Source organism: Octopus sinensis, linkage group LG8 (genome assembly GCF_006345805.1).
Source record: "Octopus sinensis linkage group LG8, ASM634580v1, whole genome shotgun sequence".
In the NCBI taxonomy this organism is placed as follows: Eukaryota; Metazoa; Mollusca; class Cephalopoda; order Octopoda; family Octopodidae; genus Octopus; species Octopus sinensis.
The window spans coordinates 14643763-14660539 of record NC_043004.1 but is presented as its reverse complement, the minus strand read 5'-3'; the positions used below and the strand labels follow the sequence as shown (position 1 = coordinate 14660539).

The 16777-nt window shown below is 32.9% G+C and overlaps 1 protein-coding gene across 15 annotated transcripts in view; it reads left to right on the top strand.

Moving 5' to 3' along the window:
* Positions 1 to 14431, top strand: part of LOC115215203 (protein lev-9) — a 731789-nt gene extending 717358 nt beyond the window's left edge. For all 15 annotated transcript variants that reach the window (XM_036505264.1, XM_036505266.1, XM_036505263.1 and 12 more), the window contains 2 exons: positions 12197 to 12370; positions 13975 to 14431. In XM_036505264.1, coding sequence (XP_036361157.1) covers positions 12197 to 12370; positions 13975 to 14261 — 461 coding nt within the window. In that variant the 3' untranslated portion in view covers positions 14262 to 14431. The remainder of the gene's footprint in view (positions 1 to 12196; positions 12371 to 13974) is intronic.
* The last annotated feature ends 2346 nt before the right edge of the window (positions 14432 to 16777 follow it).

Below are 16777 nucleotides of genomic sequence, written 5' to 3'. Positions count from 1 at the left end.
TTGTGATGCTCGTTACTACGAACAATTCAATGAAGTGAGACTTTTAAAAAACAATTCTACCGGGGATGTTGAAGCTCTATCTTATACCTTGTTAACACTATACAATGCAAGTATGAAGTTTCGTTCACAGCCACCTTGCAGCAACTATGTTGGGTTAGTAATCATAATCTTTGAGATTGGATGCGGTTAATAAAAGAGCTTATTTGAATACTTCAGAGATCAACATTATATATCGCCTTGGACATATTGAGGTGGTTGTAGTTGTGGTAGTGGTGGTAGTAGTAGTAGTAGTAGTAGTAGTATTAGTAGTAGTAGTAACAGCAGCAGCAGCAGTAGTAGTGGTAGTTGTAGTAGTAGTAACAGCAGCAGCAGCAGCAGCAGCAGTAGTAGTAGTAGTAGTAGTAAACTGGTAACCCGCCAGAATTGTTTGCATAACTTTGCCTTTCATCCTTGCGGGGTTGATTCAATGAGTTACCAGTCGAATTCAGGGGTTGACCAAATTGGCTAACCCTCCTCATACCCTAACACGCAGCGCTAGTGCTGATACAAGTTGTAACTCCAAACAAATAAAAAAAGAGAAAACAAATTACCTCTATTTTGATGAAGCACGTACACTTTAGTCTTTTCAAGCTACGGAGTAGAGTTCTGCTTTGTTTCTCTCATTGTGGTAATTTAATGTTTCATTTGTTTTTGTTTTTGTTCGGTTTTGTTTCTTTTTATTTGTGAAATATGTACCTCACGGATTGTGTAATTTTGTTCACATTTGTATTGTGAGTTGTGGAATAGTTTTAGACTGTTACAGTGCAGTTCATGATTTTTGGTTTGTGTAATAATTTTAAGAAGTTATTTTATAAAATGTTATTTGGTTTGAATTGTTGGAAGTGAGTGATAAGTGTTGTATTTTCTCTTGTAAATGTTCATTTGTATTACTTTATTGTGTAGTGATTTCGCTGCTTTTATCGCGTTTGTTTTTAGTTCAATGTTTGGCGAGTTTTGTATAAGCTTTTTGTAGTATGTGCGTGTATTATGAAGATATACTGAAGGTTCTTTATTGTATGAGTCACGTCATATCGCCGCAAAAGGTTTGCTTAAGATACAGACTGTACCCAGAAGAGAAGTTCAGTATTAGGTTTGATGATATCGACTAACCTCTCCCCACAAAACTGTTGATCATCCATGTTCCTGGACTTTTGCTCTTATTCTAAAAGCATTTTACGTCGCTAGGGGGTCAGACTGATTAAATTGCTCGGGAATTAGTTCTGTCCAGACTTCCAGCTTGAACCGGAAATGAAAGAGAGGATGAGCAAGGTAATTAGTCGCACCTAGAAATGAACAGAGAAGAATTTGTAAAGAATGACTTGGTGGATGTGAGGATAGCCTTGCCCCGCCTCATAATTGGCCAGAGATAAGCACTAGCGCTTCCGCTTATTGTGGAGGGGTAGTTTTCCGCTATCCAGACGATCTAACTGCTGCCCGCATCCGCTAAGTGGAAGACGTTGAATGTAGTAGGAAATAATGCCTGCGGCATCTCAATCGTTGCTCTGACTATAGTCGCCTTTTGCTAGGAGCCTTCTCCTGCAGTTCACCTGTTTTGCAGAGCTGTAGTCACGGGTAAGGCCTAGACCGATGTAAAGTATTTGGCATCTAAAGGGTCGTCAGGTGGTCACAGCCTCTACCAGTCAGGAAATGCGGTTGGTGAGTATGACACCATTGCGTTCTATAAAGTATTAGTAGAGAGGAAATGCATCGATATAATTACAGAAAATCTGGGCGTCGATAAAAGTCAGGTTTGTCTGTATAGGAGTTCACTTAGGCCAAGGTTCATGAATAATTTTTCAGAAATCCCTCGAGTGTCGGTGCTACCATGAGCCATAACCTATTTGGAATAATCTCAATAAGCATGGTGGTGATGTAAACCGTGATTATTTGAGATGCGCGCTGGGTGAAGAAACGATCCTGGATGCGCTAGCAGCATTCCGGCATTGCTGACTTATGGAATTGTCAAACTTATGGATATCTGATTATCAGCCCACTCTGTCGGTTATATTACTTCCCCCGTCTGCCTTTGTCCCAGAAGGGTAGGTGGATTTCGTCTCTTTTTAGAGATTTTGTGGTGGAGGAAACTAAAAGAATTGAAAACATTCTTTCATATCCGACAAAACCCTCACCGACTTTTTCAAGTTCGAAGTGCAAAAGCAAGTGTGGTTGCAGTAAATTTGCAAAAGGGTGGCTGATAACTGCAAGGACGTCACGAGTGAATACATTCATTTTAACCATTAACCTGTTTGCTCTAATGTACAAAAGAAAGAGGAGCATTTGCCCTGGCACACCTGATGAGAAAGTTGTCTTAGGATTTCTGATGTTCCTTGATCGTCCCTGAAAGGTATCTCTCCGCATCGGGGATTTTATTGTTCTAATAGTCTTCTTAATTGTTATCGTTTTATGGTTTACACGCGTTTTTGTCAACTTGGTTGCCCCTTGTGCCCAATAAAGAATGGATGAATATTTTTGGTTTGACTCAGTTTCGGTCTTGGATTTATGTAGGTAGCAGGTAACCTGTAACATTAGGTATCCACACTTTTGTAACAGTATTTCAAATGCTTAGAACACTCCTGAAAATCCTGCTGCCCCTAAGAGACAAACCTCCTATAAGAGCTCTACAGGGATTTCTATACAAATATCCTTCTGCCACTTGTCTGTATCTTTGCTGACTGTTCTCAACACACCAATTAATTCAGACACGACCTTGACTATTCTCATACTCCAGATTCTTCCTATTTCAAATTTTAAGTGATTGTATATTTTTGCTTTTCGTCCTCTATTATTATTATTATTATATTATTATTATTATTATTATTATTATTATTATTATTTTTATTAATATTATCATATATCATCATCATCATCATCATCATCATCATCATCATTATTATTATTATTATTATTATTATTATTATCATTATTATTATTATTATTATTATTATTATTATTATTATTATTATTGTTATTATTGTTATTATTATTATTATTATTGGAACACCAACTTTAGTCGAGCAAATCGACCCAAGGACTTATTCTTTGTAAGCCTAGTGTTTATTCTATCGGTCTGTTTTGCCGAACCGCCACCTTACGGGGATGTTAACACCAGCATCGGTTGTCAAGCGATGTTGGATGGACAAATGCAGACACACAAACATGTACACACACACACACACATACACACACATATATATATACATATATACGACGGGCGTCTTTCAGTTTCCGTCTACCAAATCCACTCAAAAGGCTTTGGTGTGCCCGAGGCTATAGAGAAGACACTTGCCCAAGGTGCCACGCAGTGGGACTGAACCCGGAATCATGTGGTTCGTAAGCAAGCTACTTACCACACAGCCACTCCTACGCCTGGGAGTAAGTGAACGCTAGTCTTTGCTTAAGCATCTCCCCGGTCTAAGAAAATTTTTTTGTGAAACATCTACGAATTTGTTTACACATTGATTAGAGAGTGAGACAGGCTCTCTGGAAGGGTTTCTTCATTCTTAGAATCATAGTGATTCTAGGCCTTTCTAATATGTGTTACATAATATATGTATAAATTGCCGTAGCTAAGAAAGACAAAGCATTCAATGAAATATTCCATGATTACGACATGTATCAGTATAGGCAGTAACCTTCTAAATACCAGCTGCAAGAGGCCCCCGATATTTCGATTACTGTGAAATACAGTATAGAGGACTAGAATAACTTAAAAGCCACTACCCAGAAACTTTAAGAGAAGCCACATCATTAGTGGAAATCGAGTTCTAACATCATGGATGCAACTGCGGCTGTTTGGAGGTGTGTATCTCTGTAACCATAATAATCTAATTCGTAAGCACAACTAAAGGCATTCCAATAAACCGTAACGCATTAATAAATTAGCTATCATCTCCATTCATTAGGTTGTTATGCCTTTGTGTCTTATTTGATTTCCTCGTGTTGCTGTTTATTATCTCTCTATTTTTTACAAATAATTTTTATGTTGCTTTGTTAATATTCGATATTAAACCTCGCAGGTCTCGTTCTCCCTCTATCGATATATTACGTATTAGCAATATACTGTACTAGAGAATAAAACCTATGCTACTTATTTATATAAACCGAGATTCATGTCTTCAACCTCAAATCGATATACTGTCTGATTGATCATTTTATATTCGCATTAAGTAAAGCAAATATAGCCTCTTGTGAAGATGGAGGACTTATTTAATTTCTTAAGGGAATTCTTCTTGAAAAAGTCATCTTATTCATGCTGCTTTAAAAATAGAGGGGAAAAAATGAGATAAGACATTTCTATTTCCATCAAAATCTGGGCTAGCTATTTCACACTTTTTTATTTATGTGAAGAACTTTATGAAAGAAAATCTATTTAGTCTATTTTATAGATAAAAAAGAATAAAAAAAGAAACAACTCTTTCATATTTTTTCTGTAGAACTTTAAAAGTTGGTGCTTCAATGTATATTGTTCGGCCTCTCCGTTTATCAGATATTCATTCTAATGCATCTTGCATAAATACTTGATGCTGAGCTTTTAAGGAAAAACGTTCTGAAGAAAATAGAAATAGAGTTCTTAGAATTGACATCGTAGAACATAATTTTCTTGATAAATTTTTGTTTCTATTTTTATAAATTGGATTTTCAATTATATTCGATTTCGTGAAAAATAACTGTGAAGTTGAAACTGTGTAGAATATTTTTGAGACCAAATTAATATTTCACGTATCTATATGCCATCGCTGTAAATACAATGTAATTTGTTACTTTCGTATTTCGAATCTGATCACGATTAGCTAAAAGCTGCTGATTATTAGAATAAGATAATGTCTAGACATAAACAATATTTACTTGGATAAATATACAGTTACAATAAATTTGGGATACTAGTTCGTCAGTTCTAATAACATTCGCTGCTTAATTGTTTCATGGAAGATCATTTGTCTCAATTCCTTTAAAGTCGAAAATCAATAACTCTAATATAAACGTAAAGTGAGAGTAGGAATTTACTCGTCTCTAGATATTGCTGTTAGATTTGATTTGCATAATGTTAGTGTTCAGATATAATACAACTAAGTAAAAATAGGATACATGAAAATGAAAATAACAGAATCCCAGAGATAAGTCAGTAGAGTGGTGGCCTTCTATATAAATATTATCATATTATTATGTCAGTTTATTATTTATTTTAATTAATGGAGAGGGTTTCCTAAAGAAAGAAAATTGTTACTAAACTAAACATTTTATGTTAATAAATAACTGTAGTGTATTGCCCAGCATATGTATATATGATGTGTATATATATATATATATATATATATTCAGAGAGAGAGAAAGAGAGACAGACAGATAGACAGACAGAGAGGGGAGAGGAGATAGGAAAGTCAAAGTTATGCACACATACATAATATATACATATGCTTCTAAATATATATACATGTATATATATGTGTGTGTATATGTATACATATATATGTGTGTGTATATGCATATCTGTGCGTGTATATATATATATATATATATATATATATATTCACACATATATATATAAGTATGTATGTATATATATATATATTGGTAAAAACAGTAAGATAACAAAAGAAAGAAAGAGACCTCGATATTATGTAAATAGAGGAAATTTATCTTTAAAATAATATGTTACAATTACTCAATAGTCAAGATAAAACTCTGAGTTTCAGATGCCGAAGTGGAAATCCACAACACCATCTCTTGGTATATGATTATTTATATATATTTACTTGCTCCCCTACCTTTTTATTCTTTCATGACTCGTTCCTATTTTACTAGTATTCTTTATTAGTGTATCATTCATCTTTAGCTGGCATATCTATTGCTTGCATATCTAGTTGACGATTACTTACAGATTATATCTTGTTTTTCGCAATTTGCCATTTTTTTCTTCATCATAAATTAACTGATATCACTTGTTACGAAACTTAGTTTTCATATACGTCATAAGACCTTTAGATATTAAGTCTGGTGTGAATGCAGCTAGCAGCGCTGTGGTATTGGTTACGTGATTGGCTCATCTGCTTACATATTTCGACGGTGTCGAAACTGTCGTGACAATAGATCTGCCCTTGCGCACCATGGGGTTTACTCCGCTTGCAGTTTAGAGCATCGTTCCAAAGAAAACTCACTCTGTATTTTTGTTGTGTATTTACCCAAATATCAATAAGAAATTCCGTCTCGCTCTTGTCACTTCATGCGATTCTTGAATAACTTTATTCCCTGCGTATGCATGCTTTCCGACATATTAGACGTATGCCAAAGCCGCAACACACCTAAAATGAAACTCGTATATTTCCATTCGTGCACACATTTATGCATACACATACACATACATTCATACACAACCTCTCACACTCACAACACGCACACATATTTCTACATATATTCGAATATATAAAATATATATTTACATATACTTATATATATATATGTGTGTGTGTGTGTGTGTGTATGTGTATATATATATGAATATATATATACATCTCTCTATACTTTTATTCTCTTAATTGTTTCCGTCATTTGACTGCGGCCATGCTAGAGTCAGGCCTTTAGTCGAGAAAATCGACCCCAGGTCTAATTCTTTTAAATCAGAGTACTTATTCTATAGCTGATTTCTGCCGAACCGCTAGGTTATGGGGGCGTAAACACACTAACATCGGTTGTCCAGTGACGGTGATAGGACAAACACAGATACTCAAGCACACACACACACATATATATATATATATATATATATATATATATATATATATATATATATAAATACGATGGACTTTCAGTTTCCATCTGCCAAATCCACTCAAAAGAACTTGGTCGGACCGAGTTTATAGTAGAAGACACTTGCCCAAGGGGCCACGCAATGGGACTGAACCCGGAACCATGTAGTTGGGAAGCAAGCTTGTTACTACACAGCGTGGCCTGCACCTGTATACATCTATGTATGTAGATATACATATATGTGTGTGAGAGAGAGGGAAATGGAACGAAAGGAAAAAGAAAGAAAGAAAGAAGGAAGGAAAGAAAGAAGGAAATAATGAAAGAATGAAAGGATGAAAGAAAGAAATAATGAATGAAAGAAAGAGAAAACACATATCCCACGCTAACTAACACGTCGTTCTATATTTATGCTTATTTTCAAACGCAAATAGTTTATGATAAATGCATCAGCTCACACACCATTCTCCCACATGACTCTTGTATAGCGTTTCCACCACGATATTTTGCCCCACCTCCCGCTTTCTTCCTCTGTACTTTCTCGTTTTCAATACAAATAAACTTTATCACACTTCTTATACATATTTTATCACTCTTCATATGCTTTTACTCTCATTTCTTCTGGTGAAGAGCTAACGTTCAAAATGCTAAGAAATATTATCTCTCTGTTGAAGCGTTAAGTTATTACTTGTATATTTTCCAACCATTGTTCTTCCTTAATCGTCGTTTTTCAGGTTGTTATCACTAACCGTAATTATAGAAACGGCGAAGACGATTTAGAGAAACATACATAGATACACAGAAAGTGAGAAACACACACACGCACAGAGTCACACGTGTGTGCATATATGTATGTATGTATATAGATAGATAGATAGATAGATAGATAGATAGATAGATAGATAGATAGATAGATAGATAGATAGATAGATAGATAGATAGATAGATAGATAGATAGATAGATAGATGTAGTTCACTTATTCTGTTGCTATTTTTAACTTTTAATAGTGCATCCACTATATTGTAGCATGTGATTTATTTCTTCGATGGTCGATCTCTTCCATCTTTACTATGAGACGTTTGCCACAGAATTTCAGGAATAGACTATTTCTTCTCACACCAACGTCTACCAATAAACATCAACTTGCGCTTCATAATGGGCCCGTAAAATACGCAATGTCTTAGTAAACCTCTCTGTTAGTCATACTTTAGGACCATGAACTGTTTAGGACAGTCCGTAACATTTCTGATGCACGTGAGATTAAGAGTTTTCTTCATGATAATAGCGAGTGTCCATGTTATTAATCCATACATTAAGATTCGTTTGATTCAACGTCTTCTCTGATGAAGTTTATTCGTTTCTGCGGAGGATTAGATTTTCATATTCTAAATTCTATCTACACAATTAAGTAAGCGTGTCCCATGCTTTACTGTGCAAGAGTTCTAAAATAAACGTATATATATATATATATATATATATATATATATATATATATATATATATATATTTAGTGTTGTGTCTTGGGAGAGTCATTCTCTTTTAATGCCTTATTATTTAACACACTCACCGGTAAATTTTCCAATCATTTACTTATTTATTTTTCTAAAATTTTCGTTGCGTCTTGCAAACTTTCAGCATTGAAAAGTTGCATATACACACACAAACATATGTCTGAGTGCGTCTGTTCACACACGAGAACACGTATGTAAGCATATTGAACATATTCAGACATACAAGCAAAGAACATATATATATTAATTTTGAGAGATCATAAAATTTTCCTTTCTCGATATTCGTCTCAATTATTATTATTCTTTTCTTTTCTTTTTGTGACATGCCTGTTTTGTTAGGATCGGGAGCTTTTATTTATTAAAAGATCGAAAATTGCTCATATCCTACAACCAATATTTAAGCGTTATTGTTTAAATTTTGAGACAAAAATGTTAGTTTAAGTTATCTTATATTACAATATTCATGAATCAATAATATCGGTATAACACAAATGGCAGGATTGCATCCTTGTTGGCTAGAAATTACAGAGTCATTTCTTATCCTGGCCATAATTGCAAACAATTATGTATATAACAGACAAAAGTATATCAAATTGAATTCGTATTCTCATGCAGATAATTTTGGCTCAGTTTCCGACCAAGAATGCATGTGAAATATCTTTAAGCCTGCAACCCAACCTTCGTAGGATTCCAAAATCTCAGTGAGTAATCGTTGACGTTTTGTGTCATGGTGAATAGAAGATAATAGTGATATGGCCCCAAATCGTTCAGACATGAAGATTTTCTGGAGGTTTATGTATTTTCCTACATTTTCCTACCTACTCGTCTAGGTAAACCTCTCTCAAATATAAATCTGCAATGACATTCCAGAATGTTACTAAATAAGTTTATGAAGAAGTTTAATTGTCCCTAACAGTTGTCTGAAATGGAAAAACATTAAACTCCAGTGTGTACCAGCCATAATTCTATCTTCTGGCGAAATAACGTTTTAATCAGTTGCATTTCATTGGAATGTTTCATGTTAATCTGAGTCGTTTCTCCAATACTCGATGTATTAAAAAGTTCATTCAGTATTGGATCCTGATGCACTTTGTTAACCATTTCGTCGGTGATTATCAACCGGTGATTAATATGGTAGCTAAAGCGTTGCATCCACGACTTTCAAGTGAGCATCATTTCTCTGTATAGGGACTGTTCTTACAAGTCAATACAATTATGATACATCTAAGTCAATGTTTCATACATAGCTTTCAGTTTACTGTGTCAAGTTTCTTCCTGCTCTCAAGCGATCTACTGATCGTTTTCTCATTATGTGATTTCCTTTCAAGCTAAAGGCTTTTTATCAAGCATTCTTTGGATGTAGAGTGGTGAACTTTGTAGAGCAAAATATTATCTAATATATCGATTACTAAAAGCAAGCATTAATCATTATTTGTATGAGTTTTTTTCCGAAACCTTCCTAGGGATTGGCTGCAAAGTAAAGGCCATTACTGTCTAAATACATTTTAATACATAAGGATGTCTAACAAATCTATGGTTACAAGATTTGTTTCAAGTTTGTCCGGTCACGATTTTTCTGTTTGAGCAGTTGAAGAAAAACTTCCATTAATTCTTTCATGTTCCAAAATAGTATGTGCCTCGGGAAACTTACAATTACTTCACGCTTATTCAAGCCGTTAGAATTGATTTTATCAATGCACATGATACATTATACATTATTTCTAGATTCATTGGCAGCCATTTTGACTGAACGCATCTTGTTTCATATTCTGCATATTGGTTTGATTTTTGGAATTGAATATCTATATGGCATTTGCTAACCTTCCGAGACTACAAATATCGCTGAAGTTAATTTTAAACTTGGCAGTTTCACAGAAAGAAAATTCCATAATTCAGAAATCCAAAAGGTGGATTTTAGTCTTTTTTTAGAAAGGATAGTACTAGGTGCAGTGTTTAGTATTGGCCATTCCAAGTGAGAAACAATGAGTGAAGAATTTAATGAGTCGGGGGACAAACGTAGATATTCTAAGATATATATCAGGGCCTTCTGTTGTAAATGGAAAAAAACACAAGGAGGTGATAGTATATTTCTTGGTCAAATGTGGGAGCACGATAAAAATGATTTCTAACCAACCAGTTTTGTGGAAATTTTGCCAAGATAAGTTTTGTCTCTGGTGTTTGTATTTGCAACCGTGTCCCAGATTTGGAAACAATAGTCCATGTGTTTCAACTGAACTTTGACAAGAATTGGTTGTTGTTACACAATCAACTTTTATCTTGCTCTGAAGGAGAAGGTCAATATTTGACTTAAACCTTTGGTGCATTGAGCATGCACGAATGCTAGTTGATATTTGCCGAAAAGCTAAATTCATAATTTTATAGAGACATCGGATATTTTAATGTTGTTTTCCTGGTTGTCTTTGAGATGTTGGAGAAATGTTTCAAGGTATACTTAATTGATAAGTATAAGTTTTGTGTGACATATCTGTTTGTAGATGAGGCTTGGTCGCGTAACGGTAGACATTATAAGTTTTATCATGAGCATAGGATTCATTGCTGTGGTTAATGGTAAACATGTCAGTAACGTAGAATAAAAAGAGTGTGCAAAAACCTGATAGAGGGAGGGTTAAAATGTGTTTAACCGGTGAACGCCACAATAGTGTTTGCTAACACAAAGTTTCCGAGCCAACACGGCTAATGGCTTAGTTAGTAGGTTTTAATAGCTAAACCATTCGTAAGAAGGTTTATCAAGTGCAACAAAAAAGTTTTCACAAATCTTCCCATGATGTGAGCCCAATATGGAGTGTCACAGGAACGATAGTTTCCAATAGATCTAGCACTACTCGTGTGTAACAGGAAGCTCTTGGCAAAATTATCTAGAACGCATGGAGAGTCTCTGTGAAGTACTTGTTTATAGAGACAATAGGCTTTACAAGTGAGAGAAAAGAAATCGATTTATAGGCAGAGTGGCATAGTGAAAGGAATGCCTCCGGAAAGTGCTATTCACGGTGGCTTCATTGCCCTTCAACAACTTCAGATTTGTGTCAAACCATTCGGCTTAAAGGAGATCATAATTTCTCCAACCTTTGTAGGTTCTGCTCTGCAGCTATGGGCCCCATGAACGGAAAAGTATGACATTGGTAGGAATTTTATGAGCAAATCCTGCAAAAATATTTGTAACTAGAATGGCCCAATAATTCTGCTCGGTCAAAATCTGCTACTCGGTTTTGTGATTTCGAATCGTTTATTATATATTTATATTTGCTTTACGTTACCGTCTTTAACTGTCGTAAATTTTTGAAACGCATATACACCCAATCTTAAACCAGAATGTCTAATGGTCTGAGGTTACGAATATATGTAGGAGAATAGAGCAGTATTTAAATAACTATGTAACTGTTCCAATTTCACATATTGTTTTTTTCATTACTATATAATTATTTTTAAAAACATGTCCTTTCATTCACATTTAATAATATCAAAATTTGTAATGATTACATCAGCCGATATAACGATAATGAGATTCATTCTCAAATGTACATAAATATACATTGCCAACTATACACATACGAAAGAGTAAATATATATATATATATATAATATATATATATATATATATATACATATATACATACGTGTATACATATACATATATACATATATATATATGAATACACACAGACACATTTACATATACACAGGGACAAACACAATCCCACACGTTCTCGCACACAGGCACACACGTACATACATACATATATATACATATATATATATATATATATATATATTATATATATATATATATATATAATACATACATATATTTATATATATATATATACAAGCATATATACACACCTTGTTTAATTATATAAATATATGTACCTGTTATACATTTCAGCACCTTGCTCAGCTCAGCCGCCAAATATTGAAAATGGAAGGCGTGTTTATATTGGATGGAAGCATGGTGATAGAGCGAAATATATGTGTTTTCAAGGATTTCGCTTACGTGGAGATTTACACATGACATGCAGATTTGGACGGTGGGTAGGTTCGAGACCTTACTGTGATGAGAGTAAGTATATGCATTCATACTATTGTCTCTATTTTGTTTATTGCATAATATGTATTGCACAATTGTTATGATTCATAAAAAGGGTAAAAAACCAGTTAATTGGTGTTGTGTGAAACAATGAAAGGCAAAAATTTATTGATGGAAGATTAACCCAAATACCTTCACTATGTACATTTCCTGACGCCCTACTGATTCTATCAGTCCACCGATATTAGCATCAAGAGTAACAAAATCTGCAGGTATGTCAAGAGAATTAAACCCCCGAGCTGGGAGAATTGAATCATTGAATCTGTAGTAACCCAATCATACATTCAATGGTTAAACGCAAGTAACAAAATGATGGTAAATTTTAATCGCTTAGAATGTACAAGTCAAATGGCAGAATCAGAAATAACCGGAAACAGAAGACGAGAATATCAAAATACATATGCTACTATGGAATATATATTATTACTGATAATAATTATTTTCATCACTACGGTAAATGATAGTGTGACGCAGGTGGCAATAGCTAAAAATAGTCAATGTAGCAAGCAACGATTTTGGTCCAACATGTCTGACACGAGTTAAAATGAGCAGAAATATCAATTACATGTCCATCATAAGTTTTATTCAAAGCACCTGACAGCAAAAACTTGGTTAAATAAATTCCAGTCGATACCTTTCTTAATCAGAAAGAGGATGAGATTGAGTGTCTTAAAATTTATTTTCCATTACAATACTGTCAGATGTAGATGCTGTTGAAGGTTTCTATTTTTTTTCTGCATCATATGCAGAGTGACAGATGAATTAGAGAATTTAAAGTAAAAGAGAAGCAATTACATTTCGTAGAATTAATATATTACAATGCATTATTTCTCGCTTCGATGCTCGTATTATGTATATGGGAATTCAGTCGTCTCAATACGGTCTATAATATGTACATATTTTATGAGGTACAGGGAGAGATTCAACAGAGGCTATAGTAGAAAACGAACGCAATAGTATACAGGGATGCTTGAATTTATAAAGATATTCAGCATTTAGTTATTTATTAGCGCTAAAATCAACACTACTCTCTGTTCGGCTACAGGTGTCCACACTGCGTCTACGTATGGCTTCTTATTGCTTCTGTGGAGAGAAGGAAAGTAATGCCTGTTACACCTCATATTTCCAAGGCGGAGAAAATGTGTCTTAAGCTGGTCTTGTGCCCATAGGATCCAGAATCGGGGTCTTGATAGAATTGTTTGTCCTCTCGGGATCAGTTCTCTCTGGATTTTTGATGAGCCGATCGGGGACGGTTCATATATATATATATATATATATCGGTGTATGTGTGTGTAAATACACATAGCTGTTATGCACTTCTAAAAGTTTAGAATAATAGAGATTGTCGCTATTTCAGAGTTTCGATTTACTTATATTTTCTAGAAGAGAAAATATTGCTGTATTACTCAAGCAAACTATTAATATTAGAGATGAATATCCACTTTCTGAATAATTAGTTCTGAAAATTCGTTATAACATTTAAAGTTTTACTTTTCCCTGAGAATAAAATGCGTAAATGTATCTGATCTGTGTTTAAATTAGTCAAGAGATTTATATTTCCTTTCTTTTATTTTCAGTTTTTTGCCCAAATCCCGGGAAGCTTGAAAACGGAAAGATTCATAAAAAGGGCCAAATCGGGAAATTTGAATTTAAAGCCTATATTGTAACTATAAGACATGGTGATCGTTTATTATATGAATGTGACCGTGGTTATGAACTAGACGGAGCAAGTGGTGCTACTTGTGTTGATGGAAATTGGAGTCCAATTGATAAACCAGAGTGCAAACCAGGCCAGCATCCAATTTTGCACAAGCTATGGAAACCTATAGAGGAACAAGCTCATTCTAATCAGTATTACTTGTAATTGAGAAAGGAAAATGAGAACGTCGTGGGAGACATAAGATGGCGAAAAGAAAAAAATCAAAGATATAGAAGCTGAAAAATAAGATTAAATACATCAGAACTAAACACTATACAGAAATGGATTCACATAATGATGTCTGATTTAACATAAAATAAAATCAGATATTCATATTCTTTTGAGAATATACATTTCTTTCATGGGAATATACACAAGATTGGCATGCTAATTATGAAGCATGTTGCGAAATTGGTTCATTTCCTTTCGACTTGTAGGTATGATTTGATTGAGAGGACAGTTCCTTCTAAAGCAATTCCTATGAGGATGAAGCATAACGGGCTATTTGAATATAGCTGACATTTCTAACGAAGTGGTATGTCAAATATACTCATTATATTAAGCGTATGATCAAATCAAAGCTTAAGACGAAGCGTGCAATATCATATACATACATAAAATGAGAACAAAGCATATACATATATATAAATACAAATAAATATATATCCCTGTATATAAACCCAAATATGTATATACATACATATAATATATACATGTATGAATGCATGTGTATATATACATATATATGCATGTATGAATGTCTATGTACACATATGCATATATATATATATATTGATACACACAAATGCATATACATATATATATGTATGTATATTTCTATATATATACATATATACAAACATATATATAGATATATGCATTTAAAATCAGTGTACACATTGTGAAATATTTTTATTAGTGTTATTATTGTTATCATTATGAGGAAGAAAGTGGATTACGTTATATGCTAACGAATATCTATATATATATATATATATATATTATATATATATATGATAATGATTATGATATCAATCAATCATTAAAGGATTTCTTTCTAAAAAAAATAAGAAATTAATAAATACACACATAAACAAGGCTCTGCTGCTAAAGACAGGCTATTAGAAGCTTTTCAAAGTTAAATCTTCCGATGTTTTGTTTTTACTACAAGATTTTCCATTGAAGAGCTATTTTTTCTGAAATAACTACAACATTAACATACGTAATCACTTACATCTATACAAATATACATCCATACACACTCACACACACATACAAACATGTAAGATTATATATATCTGTGTGTGAATGCTTACATATAAAATATATGCATATATTTCTGTATAAGTATATACATACATATATACACACAAACACACACACATACATATATATATATATATATATATGATATATACATATACATATATACATACATATATATATATATATATATATATTATATATATATATATTGATACACACAAATGCATATACATATATATATGTATGTATATTCTATATATATACATATATACAAACATATATATAGATATATGCATTTAAAATCAGTGTACACATTGTGAAATATTTTTATTAGTGTTATTATTGTTATCATTATGAGGAAGAAAGTGGATTACGTTATATGCTAACGAATATCTATATATATATATATATATATATATATATATGATAATGATTATGATATCAATCAATCATTAAAGGATTTCTTCTAAAAAAAAATAAAGAAATTAATAAATACACACATAAACAAGGCTCTGCTGCTAAAGACAGGCTATTAGAAGCTTTTCAAAGTTAAATCTTCCGATGTTTTGTTTTTACTACAAGATTTTCCATTGAAGAGCTATTTTTTCTGAAATAACTACAACATTAACATACGTAATCACTTACATCTATACAAATATACATCCATACACACTCACACACACATACAAACATGTAAGATTATATATATCTGTGTGTGAATGCTTACATATAAAATATATGCATATATTTCTGTATAAGTATATACATACATATATATACACACAAACACACACACATACATATATATATATATATATATGATATATACATATACATGTATACATACATATATATATATATATATATATAATATATATATATATGTGTGTGTGTGTGTGTATACGTATATTATGTATATATGTATGCTGTATCCAACTGTTGTTTTGTGCGGCAAATCATACACTATATAAATAAAAGAAACTTATTGTAATGTAGAATAATTTACGTAAGAAAGCGTAAGATTATCCCCAATGTATCTGGAAGAATACGTTTTTTATAAAATGCTGCATGAAAAACCACATGATTATGCTGAAATGAAATCATCAATTCTATAAAATAGAATATTAGATGATTATGTAAAGAAACCTGGTGAGACAATATGGTCTTGTAAATTAAATATTCCATTTATTGTGTGCAATATAAGATAATCACTAAATAGAAATGAAAGGATTTTAATATGTTGGAAAAGCACAAAAATATGGAATATATTTTTTGGCTGACCAACAAAGCTATACAATTGTTTATAAAATTGAACATTTATCTAGAAACATCGCAATGATCGTGAAGTGTTGGTATTAAAGAAATTAATCATCGAATATTGGAAAGGAGGATTCGGATAACAGTTATAATATTCA